The sequence below is a fragment of the Furipterus horrens genome, unplaced genomic scaffold (assembly GCF_987537825.1).
Source record: "Furipterus horrens unplaced genomic scaffold, mFurHor1.1.pri manual_scaffold_6, whole genome shotgun sequence".
NCBI lineage: Eukaryota > Metazoa > Chordata > Mammalia > Chiroptera > Furipteridae > Furipterus > Furipterus horrens.
The window spans coordinates 80,782,553-80,809,822 of NW_028327176.1; the positions used below are offsets into that span (position 1 = coordinate 80,782,553).

A 27,270-nucleotide genomic window follows, 5' to 3' on the forward strand; every position below is an offset into this window, starting at 1 on the left:
CCACAATGGTTTTTATGATGTGGGCTCCTCTTTGGAAAAAGAACTTCAGAGCATTTCATACAGGCTCCAATAAGTGGCCAGCTGACAATGAATTTTAGCCACTCCAAACCTGGATCACATTTATACAGTAGATGTGACACATTACATGTGAATGAGTCCAGAAGTTGCTTTTTTTTATCACTCATGAATCATCCCATTCCATCAAGGAGGAGAGAGCATGAAAGTTTTACATTTATATGTGACTAGAACACTACTTGAACTCTCAGAAGGAAAACAAACTTATGAGAATGAAAATCTTGTCTATCAGGAACAACTACTTAGTCTTCCAGAAAATCACCCATTATCTAGGAGGACTTCAGCTGAATTTATAAGTCAGGAAGCACATATAAGAAATGTCAACCTCAATGGGCAAATGGCTCAGAGAGAAGCTCTGTTCAAGCGTTATTCTTGCTGTCTTTTAACCAGTGCATAAACTTGTTTCTCAGACTCTTATCTTGGCTGTTAACTCTTGACACTGACTTTCCACTTCATATGCAGCTGCTAGTCCATTCATTGGTCTTCATTTTGGCCTAGACGGTCCCTAGTTCCATCTTCCCAGAGCAAGATTTTGTTCTTCAGGCCCTGCACAAAGGCCTAGGAGGCAAGGAGAAGTAGAAAATATCCCTACTCTGCTCCTCAAGCCTTGTGTACTGGCACAGGGCTGCATCAGCCCAATGGAAAAGGTCCCTTCCTCCAATTCATCTGCCCAGAGCTGTTACTTCCCACAAGAACACAGTAAAGACCAACTATGGCCTTCTGTACCCCTCATTCTCTGGTCTCTGCCTTTCCTGCTTGTTTTCTATGCTCCAGAGTTAATAGTTGAACAAGGACTGAGAACTATCTTCCTTACAGTGAAGTTTTGGCAAAGTTTAAATCAATTATTTCTAATAAAATAATATTTTTGTTGCAAATATATATAAATGTACATGTACAATACATAATAGACATGATAGTCCATAGTCACAAAGTAAAAGTGGATGCATCTGCTGATTCTGTTGACCACTAAGAGGGTCTTAGGGAGGTTTATGCTGAATGTGTGCAAGTGTCTGTCCGGTCTGGGAAATCAGAGGCCCTAACCACAGCTTCAGTGACATTCCAGTGCCTGTTACACTCACTCAGGGCTGGCAGAACACATTTTAGATCAGCCAGATCTATGCTATATGTTCATCAACATCTCTGCTCATCAGGATTGGAGAGAGGTGGTTCAGGGCCCAGCTTCCCATTCCCTGGGCTGGTAGCCTTGCTCTGAGAAATCACCCAGAGAACAGTCTAAGATTTTACACCAGTTTTATTGAGGGAAGAGGGGGAAGGGGGTTGGAGAGGAAAAGAAACTCCTGGACCAACTCAAGTGCCCATAGGAGCAAGGGAATTGGGGGAAGGAAAAAGGGGGAAGGGGAAATGGAGACTCCCAGTCACCCATGCAGGCCCATAGGAATCACCTGCCTCTATGCCCGCAGGTGCCATCTCTACACCTTTCCAAACATACATTCAGTTAGGGGAAGTTTACCCATCAACACATTCAGCAGGTCATTTACATCTCCCTGCTTTTCCCCCACCAGGCCAGTCAATACATCATGCTAGGTCCATCAACATTTCTTCTGGGAATGAGCAAAGTCCATTTTAATTCCATGGGAGAGGCTGGGACCAGGTTAATTTGCATATGGTTCATTTGTATACATCAAAAGTCCAGGCAGATAATCCAGCTGCTGCCATGTTCTCACAGGAGCTCCTCTAAATGGTTTCTGTTTTACAGAGTCTTTCCATTGAAAAAAACCCTTGAGATAATTCTGAGATGGTTCCATGTGAATCCTTTAGAGTTTTTCACAGGCATGTGGTAGCGCATTTGCGTCCAGAACCTGGAATTGGAAGGCACTGATTTTAAGCCTCTCCAAGTGACTGTGGGCAAAACCCGGAGAGCTTTTCTCACAAGATGAGGGAGAGACACTGGCTCTTGGAAGGAACAGAATTTAATTAAAATGAGTTTCAGTGTTTGATCCTCCAAGGCAAGATTCACTGCTGCTTCTAGTTCAAAGACACTGGGTCCATTGACATAGCTGGGGCTTAAGATAAATATTCCTCTTCTACTTTTCTTGATAATGCTCACAATATCTTCTGCGTACACTGGAAATAAAGAATTTCATTAATTGCAACTGTTACTGTCAAACCTTGAGTCACAATAATCCTGACTGTTTCAGATTTGCCCAGAAGTTTCTTGCCATGGACACTCTTATGGAAGGAGGAAAGGAACATGGTTGACTATAGCACATTTGCTATATCAACTTTACCAACAGTTGAAGATATCTTCTAATGCCTAGTGACTTTCAATTTTACAGTTCTTCCCTTGTATTCTGTCTCCTCTAATGATCAATTCCCCTAGGAGCAAAGTTTGTTGTAACAAGGTAGTCTGGGAAAACAGAGAGCAATGGAAGGTTCAGGCTCTTTGGTAGGGTATGTGAAGTAGTGGAGGCACGGGAGGTGAGCAAGAGTGGGTGAGATCTGCACCTCTGATGCAAGGCCAGGCCTGGGTCCAGGCTCAAGGAGCCTGCTTGATTCAGTGTTGAGGCTTGTGTCTGGAAGAGTCACAGAAAGCAGGGGACCACAGTTTGGAAGGACAGATGACTTCCTGCTGAAGAGCCAAGAAAGGCATCTTTGTTCTGAAAGCTTTCCCTATGGCCTGATATTATTTTTTCTTCTGGAGATGGATATTTTTAAGTGATGGAACATGTCTCTGCAATACATATTTTTCTATGTTGTTGCTAATAAAGTTTTAAGCTCATGAAACCTTCTAGAAAATGTATATCCCAATAGAAACAGTGACAGAAAAACTTAGAGAATACTTGCATTTAACTGGCCCTTTTGTTCTATATTTTTTCTTGGCATGCAGGACTTACCTCCTCCTGGAGCCACATCTCTTTCAGGTAAACACAAGGTGTATCCATATTTGTTTTCCAAAACTTCAGGAAATAGATTCACAGCCAAGTTTTCCTCACTCACAGATGAAGTGGCTTCACTCTCAAAAGAGCTCCATTTTGCATAAGAGATAAAAGCATCAAATTCCTTTTTATCTGAAGAAAAGGAATGATAAAAAACATAAGCCATTTACAGATGTTTTACTATATACATAGGTATATCTATGTATGCTTGAAACCTATGATAAATGGGTAGGAATTAAAGAATTGGGATCATTACTGCATGGATTTTAAAAAATTAGAAGCAACAGCTGAGTCCATTTCAAAATCACAGTTAAGTAGTATTTACTGTCTTCCCAGAAATTAGAATCAAATTCTGATTTCTAGAGCACTCCTACAGTTCCAGCTGATGTCAGATCCAACAGCTGGGGCCTTCTGTGATAAATCACACACACTCAAGAGTTCCTCTGAGCCTTACGTGCATCTGCAGTGTTGCCGTCTCATTAGTTTCACATCAAAGAAAAGTACTCCATCAATGCATGATATCCAGCAAGCAAAGCACTGCTGATGCCCTGCACCTTGCACATTAAGAGAGCTGATGGCACATACGTCTTGGCTTGAATGCCATGTGTAAAATGGGGCAATGATAACTTCTCAGCAAGCTGCTTTCAGGGTTGCATGAGATCATGTATATGACAAGCTTGGTGTTTGGGTCATAGCAGGCACCAGATAAATATCCTTTACCTTCCCTTCTAAACAGGACTCTATATTTATGATGCTTGTTTCAGGATGTTTTTTGGTCTCATATGCTTCAATGGACTAAATAATTAGAAATGAACATTGATTATAGGAATGTGCTAAAGAATTAATTGAAAGTGGTAGAAAACATCTAAAGTTAACTCACGGGCTTTGGGATTAGACACACCTTGCTCATATTCCAGCACTTTGCACACTGCCCAGTAAATAGTATTGTTACTAAATAGTAATAGCACCAGCTGCTGGTGCAAGTTAGAAGCACACTTGTTCAATGTGGACCTAAGAAGAGACCTAGTGGATGGAAGTGCCAGAAATAGAAAAAGAATGGAGAATGGAGGAGATTTGGAGCCAAGAAAGGAAGGTACCAAGGAGCTGAGACCCAGGAGGCTATTGTAGGGAGGTACTGGTTACCCAGATGGAAAAGAGGACACTCATGGGTGTGGCCAGAAGATAAAGGCTGCACACTTTAAATATTTAACACACCATAGCTACCTCAGTTCCTTTCATATCCATGGGACAGTCCAGCAACTAGGATTTTTCTGTAATCTGAAAACATTATATTTCTTTGGCAATAAAATTAGAGAGCAACTATTAGACAACTTGCTAGGTCCTCCAAACTTGTGACAATTCTATGTCTCTCTGAACTTTTGTGTATTCATCATCAACATTAATGGAAACAGTTGTTTTCCTGAATGACATTAGATTGGTCAGAGAGGGGCATTGGATGATTGTGCTTGAAAAATGGTACTGCCCCCATCAGATTATTGAAGTGTCAGTGCAAAGTAAAAAGAGAAAGGGCATATTTAAATGTTTCACAGTTGATTTGACTCTTCTGTGCCAGCTCTAGAATCTTAAGATAAATAGCATTTTAGTAAAAGAAGTATGAAGTTGTCCAGGAAAGCAATTAAGACATTGATTAGATAATCGGCTTAATTCATAAAGGCTAACTTAAAAAACAATCTCAAGAACACTGTTGGCTTTAGGATTTCTAGTACGTATTCTCAATTGGTCTAAAGAAAGGTGTGATTGGTGCATTTCTTGACTCTCATTTCCCCAAAGATATGACAGGTCTCACTGAGTTCCTAGTGTGAGAGAAGCATTGTATAGAGGGCCCTGTCAGATAAGAAATTAGCTCCAGAGTTCAGCAGAGAGGCTTCTGCTCTTTCCAAGAAACAAAATTATTTGCTAAAACTGCAAGCATTCTAACCTCAGGGGATTCCAAGACTAGAAAAACTCAGAAGCAGTTCTTCTGGAAAATTGACGAACACTTCATTAATAGTATGGTATTTGTATCTTACAGAACTTCACACTTTTTAGGACGTTTCCACCAACTTCAAGTCCCTCATTTTATAGATTAGGCTGACCAATGTCGGAATTAATGTGGGCTCTAAGTCAAACTGCTTGGGTCCAAGTCCCAAGTTCGAACATTGCCTAGCAGTTCAGTTTTGGGGCATGTGACTTCAGTTCTCTCTTTCTGGCTTGTAGGATTGCTATGGCAATTCAAGTAGCCAATACACATGATTGGCAAGCACTCAGTACTCAATAATAGTACTAAGTGTTCACTATGTGCTAGATGCTGTTCTAAAAGTTTAAGATGTCTGTTTTTATTGATTATTCCGTTACAGTTGTCCCAAACTTCCCCCTTCGTCCTCATTTGCCTGGTACTCCCCTTCCCTCCAGCAATACCCCTGTTAGTTCATGTCCATGGGTGTGTGTGTAAGTTCTTTGGCTTCACCCTTTCCTATTCTATTTTTAACATTCCCTGTCTATTTTGTACCTACCAATTATGCTTCTTAATCCCTACACCATTTCCCCAATTCTCCCCTTTCCCCCTCACAGCTGACAACCCTCTAAATGATTGCCATACCTATGACTTTATTTCTGTTTTGTTTGCTTAGTTTGTTTAGTTTTTATTTTTTAGATACTGTTGCTTATAGTTGTGAGTTTATTGTCATTTTAATGTTCATAGTTTTGATCTTCTTATTTTTCTTAAATAAGTTCCTTTAACATTTTATATAATAATGGCATGGTGATGATGTATTCTTGTAGATTTACCTTGCGTGGGAAGCACTTGATCTGTCCTTTCAATCTAAATGAGAGCTTTTCAGGATAGAGTAATCTCTCTCTTTTTTTTTTAAATTTTACTTTTTGGTTTTTCAATTACAGTTGTCCCATTTTTCTCCGATTGCTTGTCCCTACCCAGCCCAGCTCTTCTCCCACAATCACATCCCTCCCCATTGTCCATATCCATGAGTCATTTATACACTTCCTTGACTAAACCCTTCCCTTACTTATCCCCCTTCTCTTCCTCCCCCCTCACCCCTATTGACTGTTATTCTGCTCCTTGTCCTATTTAGTTCATTTGTTTATGTTGTTCTTTAGTTTCCTGTATAGGTGATATCATATGGTATTTCTATTTCTTTGCCTGGCTTATTTCACTAAGCATAATTCTAGTTCCATCCATGTTGTCGCAAATGGCAGGAGTTCCTTCTTTCTCTCTGCTGCATAGTATTCCATTGTGTAAATGTACCAGTTTTCTGATCCACTCATCTATAGATGGGCACTTAGACTGTTTCCAGCACTTAGCTATTGTAAACAGGGCTGCTATGAACATAGGGGTGCATAGGTTCTTTTGAATTAGTGTTTTAAGATTTTTCGGGTATAATCCTAGCAGTGGAATCGCTGGTTCAAAAGGCAGTTCCATCTTTAGTTTTTTGAGATAATTCCATACTGTTTTCCATAGTGGCTGCACCAGTCTGCATTCCCACCAACAGTGCACTAGGGTTCCCGTTTCTCCACATCCTCGCCAGCATTTGTTGCTTGTTGATTTGTTGATGATGGCCAATCTGACAGGTGTAAAGTGGTATCTCATTGTGGTTTTTATTTGCATCTCTCTGATGGCTAATGATGTTGAGCATTTTTCATGTGTCTATGGACCTTCTGTATGTCCTCTTCGGAATCTTGATTGTAGTTCCTTGCTTTTCATCACTTTGAATACTTCTTAACAGTACTTTCTTTCCTGCAAAGTTTCTTTTGAGAAATCTGCTGATAATCTTATAGGAACTCCTTTGTAAATAACTTTCTTCTCTTTTTTTGTTGCTTTTAAGATTCTTTATCTTTAACCTTTGTAAATTAAATTATGATGTATCTTGTGGTAGTCCTCTTTGGGTCCAGTTTGTTTGGGACTCTCTGTGCTTCTTGGACTTGTATGTCTATTCCTTCTGCCAAATTTGGGAAGTTCTCCTTCATTATTTTTTTCACATAAGTTTTCAATTTCTTGCTCTTCCTCTTCTCATTCTGGCTCCCCTATAATTCAGATGTTGGTACATTTAAAGTAGTCCCAGAGTTTCCTAAGCCTTTCCTTATTTTTTTTCAATTTTTTTTCTTCATTCTGTACTGCTTGACTGGTATTTCTTTCTTATGTTCCAAATCATTAATTTGAACCCCGGTTTCCTTCCCTTCACCACTAGTTTTGTGTGGATTTTCCTCTGTTTCATTTAGCATAGCCTTCACTTCTTCCCTTATGTGTTTGCCATACTCAAGCATGTCTGTCAACTTTGTGAGCATGATTATCACCAGTGTTTTGAACTCTGCACCTGCTAGGTTGGCTATCTCCTAATTGCTTAGTTCTCCCACTGGAACCTTGACCTGTTCCCTCTTTTGGGTCATACTTCTCTATCTCTTTAACTTGACAGGCTCTTGTATTTGCATATGTGTTTTAGGTAGAGCTGTCACAGCTGTTATGTTGTAAGGGGCAGAGCCTTAGGTATTTGTCAGTGCAAGGCAATCCCTTTCACCATATTGTGGTGTTGTATGTGGGAGAGGGGTCTGAGAGGAACAATGCTGTTTGCTCAGCACTTTCCCCTTTCCCAGGCACTTTTCCCACTTCCTGTATGGGACTGGTTCCCCTCTAGCTGTTGCCCTGGTTGTGGTTCCCAGGGTGGGTGGGTTTGCATACATTCTAAGACCATGGGAGCCCTCTAAAAAAACAGACTCTACTGAAATACTGGCAGTTTCTTCTGCTGCCCCAACCTCAACTGGTTTTCACAGTCAGAAACAATGAGGCTTTATTTTCCCCAGTGTTAGAACCATGAAATGCATGGTCTGTCTGGCCTGGGACTGGGCTCACTCTCCAGGTGTCCCCCCCAACTTTTATAATGTGTGACTGTGCTCTTTGCCAGCCAGCCACAGCCACTGTCTTGACTCTGCCCCCATCACCTTCGCTGCCACCACCACTGCCACCACACCACATCCTCTCTGTCCTGGCACCACCCCTCCTACCTACCTGGATGAGTATTACTTCTTTATATCTTTTTTTGCTGTTCTTCCATGCAGTTCGATTTCTGGTAGTTCTGGTTTTTTTTTTAGTTTTGAGGTAGTTGTATTCCTTCTTATGGTTGTGGAGGGAGGTGAAGCATGTCTACCTATGCCTCCACCTTGGCCTGAAATTCTAAAAGCTTAAGATGTCTTAACCCAATGAGCTCTCACAGGATTCATTGAGATTGAAATTGTGGTTATAATTCCATTTTATCAATGGGGAAACTAAGGCACAGAGGTGTTAAGTCATTTACCACATTGCTTTAATTTGGTTAGCAGTGAGATTATTTTCAAGTCCAATATGTCTAACAATAGTATCATTGGCAAGATTCCTGGTAACTGGAACAAAAAGGGACTTTCTCTACCTTCTTCCAGCTTTCCCAAGTGTGTACCATCAGAGCTGGAGGAATTCTTAAAGCCTAAGGAGCATGACCTTATCCATCAGGGATTATCCATTTTGGGGGCTCCCCTGTCTAAGTCAGCTCTCAAAAAAAAAGTCAGACACAAGCTGGAGTCACCTTACCCTTGAGCGTCTCATCCTTATTCTGGTAGGTTCGGCACAGCAGCACTATTTCAATCCAGTACATGAAGAGGAGAGTACCTGCCATCAGCATGCCTGTTAGCATCATGATGGTGCCGAGTAAGATGTACAGGAGCACCACTGGGGAAAACATGGCAAATATGAGCAAATGCAGAGCCACATTCCTGTGGCAAGACCTTATTCAGGCCAATGCTGTGGGCTCACCCAGAGAATTTTCTGATCCCATTATTTTACCAATATCACTGCTAGTGGAAGCATTTCTCTTGAATGTGAAAATGTTGAGGGAACTATCTTACAATGAACTGGAGAGAGGCTGGGGGGGTTAGGAAGTTCCTGATCAGCATGACCTAGAAAACTGATCACAACCATTTCTATTCACTTTCCCCATAAACTTCTACACAACACATTTGCACCCATCTCATTGTATATTATAAATTATTTTTGTGTATTATTCTCCCTACTGAAGTCTTATCTTCCAGAGGCCAGGAGCTATATCTGGCTCACTTTTTCACTCTCCATAGCACCTAACTCATGAAACAAAACCTTCACAGAGAATCCACTGGGGACCAGGCACAAATTTTGTCTTATTTATCTCATGGGCTTTCACAATCGCCTGTCCTAAAATCATTTATTAATTGAATAAATGAGTGATATCAACTTCATCTCCGAGTATCCTCTTTAAAAAATTAAAAACTATTTCTTACTAGGAATACCCACTCCAGCTTTAAAAAGTTATGAATTGTAATATACATATACACTTCTGGACGGTGAGCAAAATTACATTTTCACACTTCCACTCTCCAATACCTAACCATCATGTTTTTGTATTTTGAAGCCAGGAAAGAAAAATAGGAAAGGGACTTATGTCCTAGCACAATACCTGTGGCATAGAGCATGCACAGGTATTTGTATAATGAATGAGTGAATGCATGAACAACAGGCTATTCTGACACAGCCCCAGTACACAAAATACTGGTTAAGAGAGCCATCTCTGGATCACTGATATGAAACTTAATAGCTGTGTGTGGCCTTGGTCAAGGTATTAAATGAGTTAATACAGCAAAGTGCCTAGAACATTGTTTTATATGATAAATATTAATTGCTATCATCATTGATACTGATAAATAGCCAGACCTCTGGGAGGGGGCTGAGGGTGAGAAACGGGAGGTGTCATAGGGAAAGACAGAGCTAGGCTATGGAATGGGACCTAAGAGTCACTTGTGTACCAAGGCACACTCCTTGGGGACTGGGGAAAGAGGTAGGAGATTTGAAAGTGCCTGGGATCACAGTGAGGACATTGAGTTCCGCAGCACAGTGTCAGGTGCCACAGGCATGAGGCAGTATTGCCCAGGTAACCAAGCATGTGCCTTGCAGACACCTAGCGTTCCACGCCCCTGGTGCAGAGGTCCTGCTACTGGCTGCAGATGCCCTGCCCCTCCCACTGAGACTGCCCTCGCCACTACCTGAGAGGCTGTGTGGGGTTTCCTTTTATTCAGGTTTTTTGTTTGGTTGCTCTCTGCTAGGGGGCCTGGTGTGGGCAACTCGCTGCATACAGAGAGTAGGGCATGGGAGATGCAAAGCTGATGAAGTGCCACAGGAGTGTCCTTCATAGCCATGATGGTGGTAGGGAGAGATTCTTACATTGAGCACATGTAAAGCTAGCAAGATAATTGAATGGAGGAAAGAAACCTCCTTTCCACTTTCAGTACCACATTGGAGTGCGACTAGGGGAAGGCAGGCACATGAGCAATAGAAATTATAATGGTGGCAGGGGTAGGTGCTGGACTAAAGAAGCCTGTCACTCCAGCCTGGGAAAAGAAGGGACTGGATGGGAGGTGTATTTATCCAAAATATGCAAAAGTTTGAGAAGTTAATTGGTCATTCTGAGAAAGCACCTGGCCAGTCCCCCACCCAAAGCTAATATAAACCCAGAGGAACAAGAAACATTCTCTTGCTCATCACTTGCTGCTCAGGACCTGAACTTGGGTGGTGTACTGGCCTATCTTCTCTATGAGCCATGTGGTTTCAGCAGTCATGTGGCCCATGGCCTCCAGGAGGCAGTCTCTCCCTCTCTCTCCCTCTCTCTCTCTCTCTCTCTCTCTCTCTCTCTCTCTCTCTCTCTCTCTCTCTCTCTCTCTCTCTCTCTCTCTCTCTCATCCTGAGCTGGTGGAGCATTCTCTGGTGCAGTCACATGGTCTCTGGCTTGAGAGCATAGAAACTTTCAGTCTTAGCAGCCACATGGCCATAGCCATGGCCATGCCAGCTCCACACACAGCCTCCAGGAGAGAGCCTGAAGCTGGACAGCAGCTGGGAACAAGCTAAGCTACCTGAAGGACCACTTAGCAGCTTCCTCGGGCTCCAAAGGACGATACTTTAAAATGGAGCAGTAACTCTGGGGACTGCCTTTTATTTTGGTTTTGCTGAGGACAGCTGGGTTTTGTCTGGGTTTTACAGAAGAGATGAGCTTTGAGATGGGGAGTTCCCAGATTGTTTAGCCGAACCTCCATTTTTATTCAATAACATCATCATTTTTATTTAAGAAAATTTCTCTCCCCTCAGATAAACAGTTGTCTGTATTCTGCAGCAATGTTTTAGGTTTACCTCTTTTCTTTTCCTTCAGATGGATGAATTGGGTAGTATTCCCAATGGAGTTCTGGGCAAAGCAAATGAATGTCTTGTGAAGATCACTCTGAGTAACTTCTTTCAAGTGGACAACACACTCAATGACTTCACCGTTGTTGGTGGCTTTAACACTAGGAAAGGAGAAAAAATATCACACCAGTTCAGTAGATAAAGTGATACCTATTTGCAGAGTCTGAAACTCATGTAAACAGCTAATTGTCTGGCTTTCTGAAGAGCCATGGGATCACACAATAGGAGACACCAAAAGAATATAATGTAGTTTGAAAGAGCTTTTTAAAAAAATAATATTGAATCTGTTAAACATTGTTCTAAGAACTAAGGTACAAATTATTTGTGGGTCTCAGCTGACTTTTCTTACTCTAAGAATTTCCCCTGAGAACAGATTCCAGCAATGATTTAAGAATAATAATTAAAGTGACTAACTTCTACAGACGATTCACTATGTATCAGGCTGTCTTCTGAGCAAAAAATGAGGGGTATTGGGTCTTTTCCATTTAACCCCTCACAGAAACTCCACAAGATAAAGAAAGGCATGATTGATTATTATAACTTGGTTAGCATGAAGACCAGGCACAGAAGGCGGCTCTAAGTTCACACTACTGGGGTGTGGCAGCTTGATTCTTGGACCTGTGCCATTATACCCCATCCAGGAAGTGGGAGTCTTGGCATTTATTCACAATCTGAGTTTTCTAATATTGCCAATCTCTAGTCTGTTCTTGTGTTAAGGAGTATTATTTATGTGACTAATGCATTAGGCTGTATCGCTTGGAGCCTAAATACCAACTCTTTTTCACAGAATGCTTTTTACCTGCCAGAGGATGTGATAAGCGTATCATCTCTACTGTACACACTCCTTACAAAGACCTTGCAAAGTGGATTGTAGATGGCATGATGGAGGCTCACAGGATCATATTTCCAATAGGTGGAAAACAGAGATTCATACCCAAGAGTGTGTGAAGTCAGAACATACTCTCTTTGTGATACTGATTACTTGGAATTTTTATGCAATCAATGTCAGCTTCATAGATGACCCAATGACTTTCCTTGTTTTAGAAGTTCCTGCTAAATTTTATTACTGTTCCCAAAATCTGTCCTTTATTTTTTGTAGTGTTGTATTCTTTCAAAATGATATTATATTTGTTTATTAAAATATTTTAAAAATCAGAAAGGTGCTTTATCCATGGACCATTACTTTGGAACAGATCTTAGAAAGATGAGGAATTATACTTTTAGTGGCGTGCCTAACAGGTTGAATCCAAGCCCTTAACCCTCCATGGACCAGAGTCCAGCTTTGTGAGGCGTTGGATAGATCTGAATGGCTAGAATTTTCCATTTTATCAAGCCAAATTGTCTTCTCAGTAAATTCTGGCCACTACTCTGGGTTCTATGCTTTTGAGAGCAGTAGTCTAGCAACAGTGTAGTGTCTCATAAAACATAACAGCTTCCAAGCACTTGAAGACAGATGCCACTACTGAGTCTCCTTTCCCAGGTTGCATTGCTTAAACTAAGTTTTGGTCTGACTCCTTATCCTTGTACCATTTCCTCATTTCATACTTCCTGGACTGTTAATGACTCTGCAGATTTGGATAGTCTGAGTAGATGGCATGGGGGAAAATGGAGAATTAGAGTGGGGATGGTGGGCAGCATTCTTCCTTATTTGTTGGACATGCTGCTTCTATTCAAGCACTGTGCTGTTGCACTTATTCCCTTGTTGGCTTGATGTTTAAAGCAGCCACATCAAACTGTTGCTACAAATTGAGCGTTAAAACAACTTAAATATTTCATTTTATGGCTCTGTCAGAAACTGAATTTGGCTTCCATGTTTAAAATTAACATGTACTTTTGTACTTTCATTTTCACTATGAGGTGGTGCGCATGGCTACACCATCAATTGTGTGTGACTGTGTGTGTGTGTGTGTGCGTGTGTGTATGCTCACCTGTGTGTGCACATTTTAGAGGTTTCCAAAGGTGAAAGCACTTACTATGGGTTGTAAAGTATGTTGTCTTCTCATTTTCTTCTTACCTTCTCACCTCAGTTGTTGGGATTTCCAACGCCTGGTCAGAATCTTTGCTGTACCATCTTATCACAGTTGTAAAGTTCTTTTCAAAGCCAAATCGTGCTTTGCAGGATAGAGTCAAAGGCTTTCCTGAAAATGAAGGGGCCATAGAAAAGAGAAAGGAAGGACATGAGAATGTTTTGTCCTTTGCAGGAGAAAGACTCCACCTGAAGACTGTTCTCTTGTACGAGAAGTCTGCAGGTAAAACAGTTGTGCCAGAAATTCTCAAATGTCTACCTGTTTCTCATTCAGAAACAAATGAAACCATGTTTGTTAGTCTCTAGTGGACAATACTTAGATCTCAAATATGTGACTATATATTCTTAAAATGAAGATTGGTATGGTCATAGCACTAAGTTTTCAGAATATACACCAGGAAAATATGAAAGTTCAGTAACCAGCTTGGTCTTCCAACACTGTTGTTGCAGTACAAGGTGTGTCAGTAAAGAACATTTTTTCTAACCAATATTTGCATATGAAGTAAAAAGTCATGAGCTTAATGTAGCATATAGTTTAAATAAGAAATTATTTAGACATTCAGATGCTTTTTGGACAATGTACTGTGGATGTGCCTGTATTTTATCAGACTACTTTCTTTTCCCCCATTTTTTTATAAGGGATATCCAGATATGCTCTGCCTCAAACTTAATATTTTAAACATGAAACGTTTAGGGACTCTATTTGAAAACTCATCTTTACAATTTAATAATGTTTTTCCCCTAGTAATACTTTAAAATTCACAGACATTATATGTAACTGTTATTTTTTAATTATTATTTTTTTCTTTTTTCCTACTTCCATTCTTGTGTTGTTGCCATTTTGCTATTTCTATAATCAGGGTATACTGATACCGCCACCTAGCGGTCTTTTACAATAATATCTATTTTCACATTTCTTTCATAAATAATTTCACGTTCAAAAGAACTCTTATTTTATTGAAACAACCAGTACTGGATTTTTAATAATGCAGTTCTTATTAATATTTTTGCTACTATGTAAATTTTATTTAAGTTGACAAAATAAGAGGGGACCATAGGAAAGTCACTTTGCCCTCCTACTCAAAAGAAGACACTTCTTCGGAAAATAAATTAATTGAACAGGGGTTATATCATTCCCCTATAATTAACTTAAAGACCAAACCAAATACCATATTTTTAAAGGTTAATTATACTCAAGTTGGTAATTTGGTTAAATGTATAGACAATCTAGCCCATGGACTTACTTTTTGTAACCACCTGATCCTGGGGTAAGAACAAATTTAAAACCAACTATGTCAAATGCACCAGTCACCTAATATATTATCCTATATCTCTCAATGTAACCTTGTGAGGTCAGTTTTATTTTGCCTATTTACAAATTTAAAAACTGAGCCTTAGAACCCTGGCTGCTGTGGCTCAGTGGATTACGCATCAGCCTGTGAACCAAGTGTCGCTGGTTCGATTCCCAGTCAGGGCACATGACTAGGTTTCATATCAGGTCCCCAGCTGAGGGTGTGTGAGAGGCAACCACACAGTGATATTTCTCTCCCTCTCTTTCTCCTCTCTCTAAAAAAATAAATAAATAAACAAATAAATAAATAAATAAATACAATTGTTAAAAAAAGAAAAAAAGCAAAGAACCTGAGTCTTAGAAAGATTAAGTGACTTAATAAGGTCACAACACAAATCAATGGCTGAGTCAAAATTCACCCCCGATTTTATTTGACTTGAACTTAATTTTCTTTTTCTTATATCACACTTAGACTTGCTTCCAAGGTTGATAATTCAGGCCACCTTACCAATTTCTATTTCCAGGATGTCCTTGACAGGTTCCAGGATATCTGGTTTGAGTGTTGTGTCCTTCCCTGGAAGATGGAAAAGAAAATCATGATTTGCACTGGGAGATCTGAAAGCCTGCTTGCTAAAGATATGAAAGCATGGGCACACTTAGATCTCTGTGTTTTGGGGGTGCCTCTTTAAATTTTATTCATATTTCATAAGTCTAGAAACTCAGGTTTTAATGTGAAATGCAAGCTTCCAAAAGTGACTGTGCAGGTGCTGGCAAAACATTAGTTTTTTTGCCAGTTCGATTCCCAGTTAGCACACATGACTAGGTTGCATGTCAGGTCCCCAGTTGGGGGCACGTGAGAGGCAACCATATAGCGATGTTTCTCTCCCTCTCTTTCTCCTTTGCCCTCTCTCCAAAAATAAATAAATAAATAAACAAACAAACAAACAAATAAATAAATAAAAAGATTATGTGAATAACCAACTTTACAATTAAAAAACACCATTAGTTTTTGATAAATCCATATCTGCCTAGGTGCATTTTCTTCCATACCACCCCTGCTCATCCATTGCAGACTTATGCCTCCATCCCCATCTCTCCCACAAGATTACTTGTTGGTGTCATCTGGCTAAGAAATTCAACATGAAGAATAACCCACCTGAGAAAATGAACAAGTCAGCCAAACTGTAGTCCACCCCTCCATTCTTAAATTCATGGTTTGCCTCAAAATAAAGGTGAGTTCAGACCTTTACTAATCATTTATTTCTCAACTTCCTGCCACAAACTTTCAAATGTACCTCCACTGTCAAACTTCCTCTAGAAGATGTTCCATCTCCTAATAAGGGAAAACTAATCACATTTACTCTGGATGTCCTCTCTTACTTCTTAGGGATCTCCTTTTCTCAATTACAACATCTCTGTCCTGTCTTTAAGGTTCTCTCTCTCTCCTTTCCATTAACATTTACACATACTCTGTCTCTATGTCTTAAAAAAAAAAAAAGAAGAAGAAGAAAACCCTCCTCCTCACATCTCTATTTCACTCATTTTTTGTTTCAGCAAATCCTTGAACGAGTGCGATGTGTATGTTTCCTCCATTTTGTCACCTCCTGTGGAATCTGATTTCTGCCCCCATCACTCCATGGAAATTACTTTGGCTAAAGTTACCAGAAACCTCCTCACACCTACTTTATTCTCAACAACATTGACCACACCCTCTTTGGAACCCTCTCCTCTTTCATTTTCTTGTTTTCATATTCTCCTGCTCACATCTCTCCCCTCTGCTCACTTCTCTATGTGCTGTGGGCTCCTCCACTCAGTTCCTTTCCCAGTCTCTCTTAGTGCTCTTTTGCTCTACTCTCCCCTTGGTAGTGCAGCTCACTCTCTAGGCATCCTTTATACAGAAGGCCTTGGTTCTTGAAATGATCTCTGTCCCTACATCACCAATTTCACTTTCTCTACTGCTCTTCTCCTCACCCTTCCACTGACACCCACCTGATGAGGTAAATAATGACCTTTGCCTTTTCAGATCCAATGATTAGCTCTCAGGTCTCACCATTTGAGTCAGTACATTACTCTGTACTTCTTCAGACATTAGTCACTGTGCCTAGGACAGTTTTCCTTTGTTCTCATACCCCTATTCCATCTCTTTTGGGGATCTTCTCTTCCCCACTTCTCCAAGTGTTGGAATTCTCTAGGCCTCAGTTCTGGACTCTTTTCTTTCTATACTTACTCCCTAGGTATTTTCATTCAGGGCTTTTGCTTGCATATTAAGCATCTGTTGGCCACTCTCATATTCACCTCTGCAGTCAAGCATCTCCAGACTGGTTATCCAGATACCTACTTGTCATCATGATTTGGACAAATGAAAGTCCTTTCAGGGGTGAAAGTAGATTTATTATTGTCAGTATGAGATATACAGAGTTTATTCTTATATTATTACTTATTAATTATTGTATGATTTTCCATAGGAAAAACTGCAAACCTACTTGTTTGCCCCACCCTGTAGTTCTTCCTCAGACCTTCTTTTTCAGACTTTTCTGTCTCATCAAATTGTGCTATCATTTATCAACTTTTCCAGGCCAGAAAACTAAACCACTTTTGACTCCCCTCTTTCTTTTATCTTCTAGATAAAATTCATCATTATGTTCTATTTATGTACCAGAAAGCCATTCCTAAAGAGCAATGAGAGACTTCATTTAAGAGCATGAATCAAACCTGCTGCTCTCACACCTGTGCCTTATATTAGACCTAACTTATGTTATGCTGTGCTGTGCCTTGCTATTCTATCCTCTATCAGTAAATTACATAAAGCCCACCTAGTTGCCCAACTTAAAACCTAGCTTTCTTCCTAGACCCATTCTTTCCCCTCTTCTTCATTCCCAATTCCAAAATCCTTTCATATGTGCCTTCCAAATATTTCTTGATTTCATATACTTCTTTCCATCTCCACCGAGACTTCCAGTTTAGGCCACCATCAGTAACTGCCTGCTTGACCACTGCAGCCTCCTAATTCTCTCCCCATCTCCATTCTTGCTCCAAAACCCAATTTTTTACTCAGTAGACAATTATCTATGTCCAATACAAATCTATTCATGACACCCTTCTGCTTAGAAACCCCAATGGCTTCCTATTATTCCTTGGATCAAGGTCAAACTTCCTGGGACAGTGTGATGCCAGTCCTATTTCTAAACACTCACCCTTAGCTGACTATGTTCTTTCTGGACTGTATCACATGCTCACTCCTTTTCCAGACATTAGCTATGCTGATCCCTTGTCTGGAACAGCATCTCTCTTACTGTCATGGGAAAAATTTGTTTTCACCACTCAATTCTTACTTGGACTTGGTATACCCAAGTTTTGGTTTGGTGGGCCCCCCCATAGGCCCCACCTTTTTTCCACTTATTACATTGTATTGTGATAACCTGTTCCTTCTCTGTCTGCCCCACAGAATGCTAAGTGCTAGGAAATCAGAGGAAGTGTCCAGGTACTCAATCTTACTCATACATCCTTAGCACCACACTCAATGTGTGACACATATAATATTTTCAACAAATATCTATCTGAGAATGAATAAATGAAAGAATGAATGAGTAAATGAGGAGGACAAAAATGATGACAGACAAGGCTTGATTGAAAGAGATGCAACAGATGTTGTAAGGAGTCCTTTGGGAAACAGAAAAGCAGATTCTGCCACTGGAAATTTGATGGGCCAATTTATCATGCCTAAGTAAAAGAATAATCACACATCACTTGGCGGAAACAAGTGGTACAAGGAACAATCTAATAAATCTTCAAATTGCTGAGATCTGAAGAAGTAAAGAATGTGAGGGCCAAGAATATGCAGGTGTTCCTGAACTGGCTTCAGGGTGGCCCAGGTGGACTGTATCACACAATAAATGAAGGGGACGTAAAATTGATTAATATATTTCTAAGAGATAAGTCAACCATTCGGTAGCTGTTTAATAAAAACATGAATGACTGACTTGATTATGCTTTGACTTAGGCTATGATTAAATTAATAACATGACATAGTTTATTCATGCTTACACTTGTAAATCTAGTAAGAATGACCCAAGAAAAGCCTCAGAAGAACAAACCCAGTGGGCCAATAAACATATGACAACACACTCAACTTCATTAGTATTCATGGAAATGGAAATTAATATAAAGAAAAGAGACCCCACTTGACCGAGCCAAAAAATAGCCTGAAGACACCAAATATTATTTAGGAATAATAGAAATCTATTAATTGCTGATGAAAGTGTAAATGGAAAAAATGATCCTTTAGAATAGTACCACGTGTTTATAATACAAATCACATTTTATAACATAAAATAATATTCTATTTTATTAATGGATACATACATATGTTAAAAAAAAGGAATACATAGAAGAGATATACACTATAAAACTGGACTATATCTAGGAAGGGAGAAGAGGGAAGAGATGATGGTATAGGCCTCAAGCTATATCTGCAATGTTCTGTTTCCTTAAAAAGAAATGCAAGATTTTTAAGCATGTGAAAAAAATGTTAACAGTGTTAAAGCTGGTGATAGGTACATGGATGTCCCTTATTTCTGTGTGTGAATTATTAACATTGTTTTTTATATTTATTATAAAAACAAACCAAGGATCAATACATGGAAACCCCAACTTGTGACAACTTGAATATGATCCAGAAATAGGCCCTCCTTGGAGATTGGAATCTAGGTTAATGAGAAAACTGATATTTGCCAATATTCAAGGCTTTACATGACTACACTGTATGTCTACCTTCTATTTTTTTCAAAAAAAGGAAAAAATTACTGAACCACAGGAGATAACTTTAATTGTGTAATTAGAGTTCAAATCTTAAATCTTGAAACCAAAATCTCACTTACCAATGGTTTTCACCTGGACAACAGCTCTGACTGTCCATGAACTTTCATTATCCGACTGAGTATAATCACATATGTACATGCCCTGGTGAAAGTCATAAATGTTAACCAGTTCCATTGGGTTGCTCCTTTTTTCAGAGCGTAGGCTTCCATTCTAATCCAAGAGACAAGAAAATCAAATAACTTTCTTTAACCAGAAAATTATTATCACTATTAATTGCACCTTTCAAAAAACTTCACAAATTTGAATGAGAGAAAGGAGAAAGTCAGCCTGAGATAAGTATATAACAATGATACCACCAAACTATAATAAAATTCTGTTCAAAAATTGCATTTGCAAAATTCTTTATTAAAATAAGAAGCATTTCAAATACAATTATATTATGTGTGGAGATCAAGGTGCCAAATATAACCAGCCCACCACAATCTAATTAATTTATAATTTTTCAAAGCATAACTCAGGCCCTGAGAGTATTCTAGAAAATTCATCATGTTTTAAGTAGCTAATACCTAATGAATTTTTTTAAAAACATGTGTTTATACGTCTGAAAATTGACGCAGATTTTCTGTGTATGGGGCTAATAAAAAGCTTCATCTTTAAATAAAGTTAATTTTAATAAAATAATTAAATTTAAATTTAAAATATTAAATGAATCAACAGGTGTACATAAATATAACAAAGAATGACTGATGATTAAAAAATAATTATTTAACTCATAGTGGATCCAACGTCTCATGAGAACTAAAATAGATTATGAAAATGTCTTTCCCTTACTTAGAATCAATCAGTGATACTCTTTTTGCCTTTAGAATATAAAGTCTAAAATTCTTTAAAATCTTTTCTTGCCATTCCTTCCTGAACTCATTTCCTGCTACCCCCCCCTCACTTGCCATTCCCTAAATAACCATGTTTTTTCTCAATCCATGTATTTGCACATGCCTCCCACTTTTCCCAGTGGGTAGGCTGCTGATCAATCTTCAACTCCCATTCAAGAGCTGGCACTCATGGAGATAAGTTGTCAGGTATCACGACATGCTTCCAGAATAGTAAGCATGCACCTCCATCATTGCATGTACTCTTTGTAAAGTAGTGATGTGTTTAGTGTTGAGGTATCTCCTTCTCTGTAGTTGTTGAGAATAGTCTTTGTGCCAAGACATATACCTGGTCGTGAACACAATGGGTGGAATAAACACTGATCCTTTCTCTCAGTGAGCCCTCAGGCTAAGAATGCAGGCCCAGAGTAGTAAGCCAGAGTTTGATGCGTGTCAGTGGCTTTGACTCATCTCATTTGAAGCAGAAGTGCTCTCTCTGGTCCAATCAGAGCTTTGAAGAATATGTTAGGAATCAGTCAATTTAAGATAAGTTCCACTTTAAGAACATTTGAAGCAATGCATGTATATAGGAAATAAGGCCAAGGTGAAAGATCTGATGCATGTAGTTGTGTTCGATCTTTGGTCCCCTGTCTATGGCAGGCAGGCGAGCAATAGGATGTTCTTTACAAAGGAAGGTGAGTAAATGTGTGTATAACTGAGAGAAAGATTTTAAAGCATAAAAGTCACATTTTTAGACATTTTTTTAATGGCAACTAAGACTTCTGGCCAAGATGGAGGTGTAGGTAGGCAGGCTGCATCTCCTTCTACAAATAAGAAGGAATACAATTACCTCTAAACTGGAGACAACCAGAAGTTCCAGAAAATCAAGCTGCATGGAAGTCCAACAAAGAAATATGGAGAGAAGAAATACTCACCCACACAGGTAGAAGGGGTGGAGCTGGGGTGGAGAGAATGTGGTGTGGAAGTGGCAGTGGTGGGAGCTATGACAGTGGCTGTGGCTGGTCAGTGGAAAGCAGAGTTACACATTAAAAAGGGCAGGGAGGGACACGTGAGGATTGATCCGAGCCCCAGATCAGACTGTACAGCTCATGGCTCTAACACTGGGGAAAATAAAGACTCATTGCTTCTGACAGTGAAAACCAGTGGGGGTTGGGGTGGAGGAAGAAACTGCTGGTCTTTCAGCAAAGTCTGTTTATTTAAAGGGCACCCACAGTCCTAGAAAATCCAAGATCCACCTACTCTGGGAACTATGGCCAAGGCAACAGCTAGAGAAGCACCAGTCCCACACAGGAAGTGGGAGAAGTGCCTGGAAAGGGCATCGGTGTTGAGCAAGAGGCACTGTTCCCTCTCACCCCTCTCCTCCACATACAGTGCCACAACGTGGTGAAAGGGGTCATCTTGCACTGACAAATAACTAAGGCTCCACCACTTACAATGTAACACGTGCAACAGCTCTACCTAAAATACAGAGGCAAACACAGGAGCCTGTCAAGTTGAGGAGAGAGAGAAGTATGGCCCAAATGAGGGAATAGATCAAGGTTCCAGTGGAAGAACTAACCAACAAAGAGATAGCTAACCTAACAGATGAATAGTTAAAAACATTGGTGATAAAGATGCTCACAGACTTGACAGACATGCTTGAGTATGGCAAATGTATAAGGGAAAAAGTGAAACCTAGGCTAAATGAAATGAAAGAAAATCCACATGAAACCAATAGTGAAGGGAAAGAAGCCAGGGTTCAAGTCAATGATTTGGAACATAAGGAAGAAATAAATAGTTAACTAGTACAGAATGAAGAAATAAGAGTTGAAAAAACTGAAGAGAGGCTTGGTGACCTCTGGGACAACTTTAAACATGCCAACATCCAAATCATAAGGGTGCCAGAAGAGGAAGAAGGAGAGTAAGAAATTGAAAGCTTATGTGAAAAAATAATGAAGGAGAACTTCCCAAACTTGGCAAAGGGAATAGACATACAACTCCAGGAAGCACAGAGTCCCAAACAAGCTAGACCCAAAGAGGACCACACCAAGACCCATCATAATTAAAATGCCAAAGGTTAAAGGTAAAAAGAGAATCTTAAAAGCACCAAGAGAAAACAAGAGAATTACCTACAAAGGGATTCCTATAAGACTATCAGCAGATTTCTCAAAAGAAATTTTGTATGCAAGAAGGGACTGACAAGAAGTATTCAAAGTGATGAAAAGCAAGGACCTACAACCAAGATTACTCTATCCAGCAAAGCTGTCATTTAGAGTAGAAGGACAGATAAAGTTCTTCCCAGACAAGGTAAAGCTAAAGGAGCTCATCATCACCAAGCCATTATTACATAAAATGTTAAAGGGACTTATTTTAAAAAAAGAGGATCAAAACTATGAATATTAAAATGACAACAAACTCACAAACTATCAACGACAGAACCTAAAAAAATAAAAATAAAAACAAAAACAAACTAAGAACACCACCAGAATAGGAAGAGAATCATAGGTATGGGAATCATTTGGAGGGTTGTCAGCTGGGAGGGGAACAGGGGAGAAATGGGGAAATGGTGCAGGGATTAAGAAGCATAATTGCTTGGTACAAAATAGACAGGGGTAAGTTAAGAATAATACAGGGAAGGGTGAAGCAAAGGACTTATATCCATGACCCATGGACATGAACTAAAGGGGGTGGGATTGCTGAAGGGAAGGGTGATACTGAGTGGAGGGGAGCAAAGGGAAAAGAAATTGGGACTACTATAACAGCATAATCAATAAAATATACTTAAAAATGGCAACTAGTTGTGGAAGTTCTTATAAATTTAAGCAGACTGCCATAATTACTCAGTATCACTAGGAATTGGGACATAGTAGGCTCAGTAAGCATTTGTTGAATGATTGAGTATTTTTGTGCCAACAATCTTGTAGCCACTAACCTCCACGTGGCACATGGCCTTCCAATTTCCAACTAAGAGTACCCAGAACATATCTCTCACCACTGCAATTAAAAGAAAAGAAACAACAATAATAAAGAAATGAAAAAATAATAAAATCCTATTATCCATATATATTATTAAGTTTTTTATCATGTGTTATTTCATATGATTGTTCAAAGACTTGAATTCAGTTTGCATAGATTTTGTTTTCCATTTTACAGATGAGAAACCTGAGCTTCTGCAGTTTGTATTTTTCTCCATATCACAAAACTAGTCAGTGAGGGGGCTGCAAATTTATCTAAATTATTCTGATTTTAAGTTTCAGATTCTGACTGAGGCATTTCCCTTCCACTTTGCCTGATGACTTTCAGAGTCAGAAATTCCCCCACTCTAAGTCTCTGGTGTGGTTCCTGTGGCTCAAGAAGGAATTTCCAGTAAATTGGCAGGCAGCAGCCTAAAGGTTGGAGGAAAACTGCAGGTGGGAAGTAAATCAAGGTCAAGTGGTGGGACAGACGAGGTTAAACAATCTATCAGCTGGTCTCAAGGATTAAGAACCCTTTAAAAGGAAGGATCAGAGCATGGGGTAAATGCAGAAAAAATTATATAGTACACAGTAATAACATACAAAGAAAAGAACTGGAGCATGGGTGTGTCATAAATCACATGAGAAGGTAATGGGGAGAAGATGTGTAAGTATAACTAAAACCTTAGCTGAACCACAGGGAAGATGGGTGAAACAAAGTGGACCTATTTTTTTTCATAAAAAATGTAAGTTTGGCTCAATATGTACCACTAAGACTTTATGAGATGAAATTAAAAGGAATCATCAAAGAAAAGAGATAAGAAGTAAGTAATTTATGTTAAGAATGATGGAAAACCCATTCTAATAATACAACCACAAATGATTCTAGTAGAAAACAGAGGGGCTAACAGGGCTGCACAGAGAGTACTTTGTTATGTTCAGATGTAAAGAAGGAGAAGGAGGAGGAGGAGAGGAAGAGGAAGAAACCATAAACAAATAAAAAGAAACACCTCAGTGTGAAACTGTAGTAAAAAAAAACAAAAACGCTGGGGCACTAAAAGGACTTTTAAAGGTATGTGTGAAACAAGGAAAAGAACGAAACAAAGAAAGCTCACTCTACTAGGAACAGTTACTATAATATTTACTCTAATATCACAAATGTGTTGCACTACTAGGCAGTACTGCCACTCCAGGGACCACAATGCACATTGCGTTATTCTCTGAGAACGGTGCTCCCTGGAACTGGGCAACACAGGGAAGTTCCTGCCTGGGATTTTACTACCTAGTTTGGGAGGGCTCCCAGCATCAGTATCTCAAGTCCTATCTTCCCTGTGGGCTTTATGTTTTCATGTCTGTTTTAATGATTCATTGTGTCCAGATTTGTATATGTCACCTCTTCTCACTCCTAATCGAATTAGTGGCTACTCTCTCCAACTTGATAAAGCTGTGAATTTATTTCGAGTCATAAAGTCCCAAAATGTGATTGTCATCTCTTTCACACTCTCATTAAAGTGTTTCATCTTTTATTTTATTTTTTGAAAATATAATTAGTGTCCACTATCTTCTTTCTTTTCCCACTGATAAGTCCATGGATCAAAACTCACACTTGTAAAGTTCAAACACACCAATAAAGACCAAATTACACACCACACAACCAACCTGCAGCTTGTATTCTTAGCTCTAACTCTGGCTACATCAGGTAAGACCTCTCTGTCTCCACCATGTTGAGCTGCACACCACTCATGGAATGTGCCCAGCATGTGTCTGCTTCCATTGATGATATTGCACACTTCTGTCAAGTGTGGCTTTACAGTGTCTTGCTACAATCATCAGTTGACAACATTTTACTTACACATAAATTTTATACTAATACTTATCTTTTAGTGGGAGAAGATATATTATGAAAATTAGAGACTGATGAGCTAAATGTCAATCCCTAGTCAAAGTCTTCAATGAATTATTAAATAGATGGTTTATGAACAATTTAAAAAACAAAAAGTGGTTAATATCATCCACTTTCTTTTACTAACAACAATCATGCCAGTCATCTCAATTCCTTCTATGATAAAATTATTAAACCAAAGGCTTAGAGGAATGCAGTAGACACACTATATCTTAATTATAGTGACTCGTTCAGAAAATACTTTCATGACCTTCTTATTAAACAAAATGAATACACATGGACTGAGTGATTCAACCTCTAAATGCATTTTTTAGTTAATTGAGAAACAATATGGTGCCCCACCCACTGCCAAGTTGTAGATTGATGGACAATATGTAACTAGACGAACAAAGCTACGGCCAACAACTGTTCAGTATTTTTACTAAGTGCCTGAGTGAAGACCTATTATGCATGCATCTCATCAATAAGTCTCATAAGTATAGTAGTGATGGTTAATATGTTATATTTCAAAATCAAAATTCCCACCTCTTGACATGTAAAATGATTACCTAAAACCAACAAATGATAGTTTATTAGGAATAGATGTAAAATCATAAACATGGGTTATAAATTCTACTCTCTTAGCACAAAAATTGAATTGGTTTGAGTGTAGTTCTTGTAAAAAAGATCTATCTGCCAACTTAGAGTGAATCAACTATATAATAAGCTGTCCCAAAACAAGTACAAGCATAGAGTGGCTGCACTGATATACTGTTCAAAAAAAAAAGAAGACAATATTTCTCTGTTTTCAGTATTAGTTAGACAACATGGGGATGCTCAGGATTATGAGAGGTCTAAAATTTAACCATGAGAACAATCAAATTATGGTTACTTCTTTCCTCCTTAGAATCTCATAGATCTCTGGTCTAGCCAGTCTCATCATCCTCAACAGTCCTCCATGTCACTAGGCCCACAGAATGCCATCAAGCGCTAGTTACTATGAAAAGTAGGTCAAAAGAAAATGAAAATGAAAAGTGGCAGTTCTATGTGCAAAAATTCCATGGAACACAGGACTGGCAGCCACTTTAGCTTTGTGGCAAGAAAATGTGGCATATAAGGAAGATTGTCTTAAACCACCAACGGAAAAGTTATTCACAGTATGGACAAGAGGTCATGAAGAGTCTTTCTCAATGACCTTTGTTATAACTTTGCCCATGTCAAATATTTTCTTAACTAATGAACATAAAATGCCCTCTTATTGAAGTCTCTTTATGCCAAGACTACTTTTCCATTATGTATTTTTAGAAATAAAGAAAATATAGGGAAAGCATTATTAGAATATATAATAATTGATTTACTTCAAGTTCAACTTCTCAGTCATTAAATATTTCTATCAAGAATCTCCAAGCCTAAATTTTTTGACATGTCTACTAAAATTATTTTGGAAACTTTCACAGACTCCAGCCTATGGATTTATTTCAGTTGGATATTCTGTATACCTGACAGGTATATCCCTGATGAGCAGTTTCAACTAAATTCAACAACACCAGGTTTTCTTTCTTTCTGCCAGTGTTAGTGGCATCTGCTCTGACATAACTTAAGTGAGAGTCATCCACCACCTGAGTACCTGGGTTTTGCATGAAAGAGAAGAGCATTGGGTACTATTTCATGTCTAATGTCATCCCTTTTAGTATTGCTTCCCTGAGGTCTGAAAGTTTCCATGTATGGGTGTATCTGTGTGTGTGTATATGTTTGTCTGCACACACATAGATACACATACCTGGAAATATAACCTAAACCATGACCTCTCCAAATCTGCACCAGAGGTACAATTTCAACAACAGCTATTGTTTGCCTACTTTTATAATAGATGCCTGTTCACCATTAAACATACCCTGACATTTTCAGTCAAAGTCCCAGAGAAGTGAAATAAAGCTTCCTTTTGTAAACGGCATACAGTCTTAGGGTTCTGCTTACAAGAGCAATAGATGCAGAAAGCTGGCAACAACATTGTAACTTGTTCTTACCTAAAAGTAAAAATAAGTTTTCATTTCAAGGATATGCATCTTCATCTGAAATAACTGAGGCAAACCTGGTTTTCTGGGCTAGAAGCAGCCTAGCAAGATGTCTGTCATCCAGATTACAAATACTTTTGAACCAAGGGAAGTTTTGTACTTAAGAGAGAAATAAAAATAATGAACAAAACCATTGACTCT

General features: G+C 39.1%; 1 protein-coding gene across 1 annotated transcript in view; it reads right to left on the reverse strand.

The window, feature by feature from the left end:
• Positions 1-1,309: 1,309 nt before the first annotated feature.
• Positions 1,310-27,270, reverse strand: part of IL18RAP (interleukin 18 receptor accessory protein) — a 34,782-nt gene continuing 8,821 nt past the window's right edge. Inside the window, 8 exon segments of the mRNA XM_090280373.1 lie at positions 1,310-1,850; positions 1,853-2,160; positions 2,931-3,104; positions 8,545-8,682; positions 11,164-11,315; positions 13,229-13,352; positions 15,040-15,105; positions 19,409-19,559. Coding sequence (XP_090136499.1) covers positions 1,689-1,850; positions 1,853-2,160; positions 2,931-3,104; positions 8,545-8,682; positions 11,164-11,315; positions 13,229-13,352; positions 15,040-15,105; positions 19,409-19,559 — 1,275 coding nt within the window. The 3' untranslated portion in view covers positions 1,310-1,688.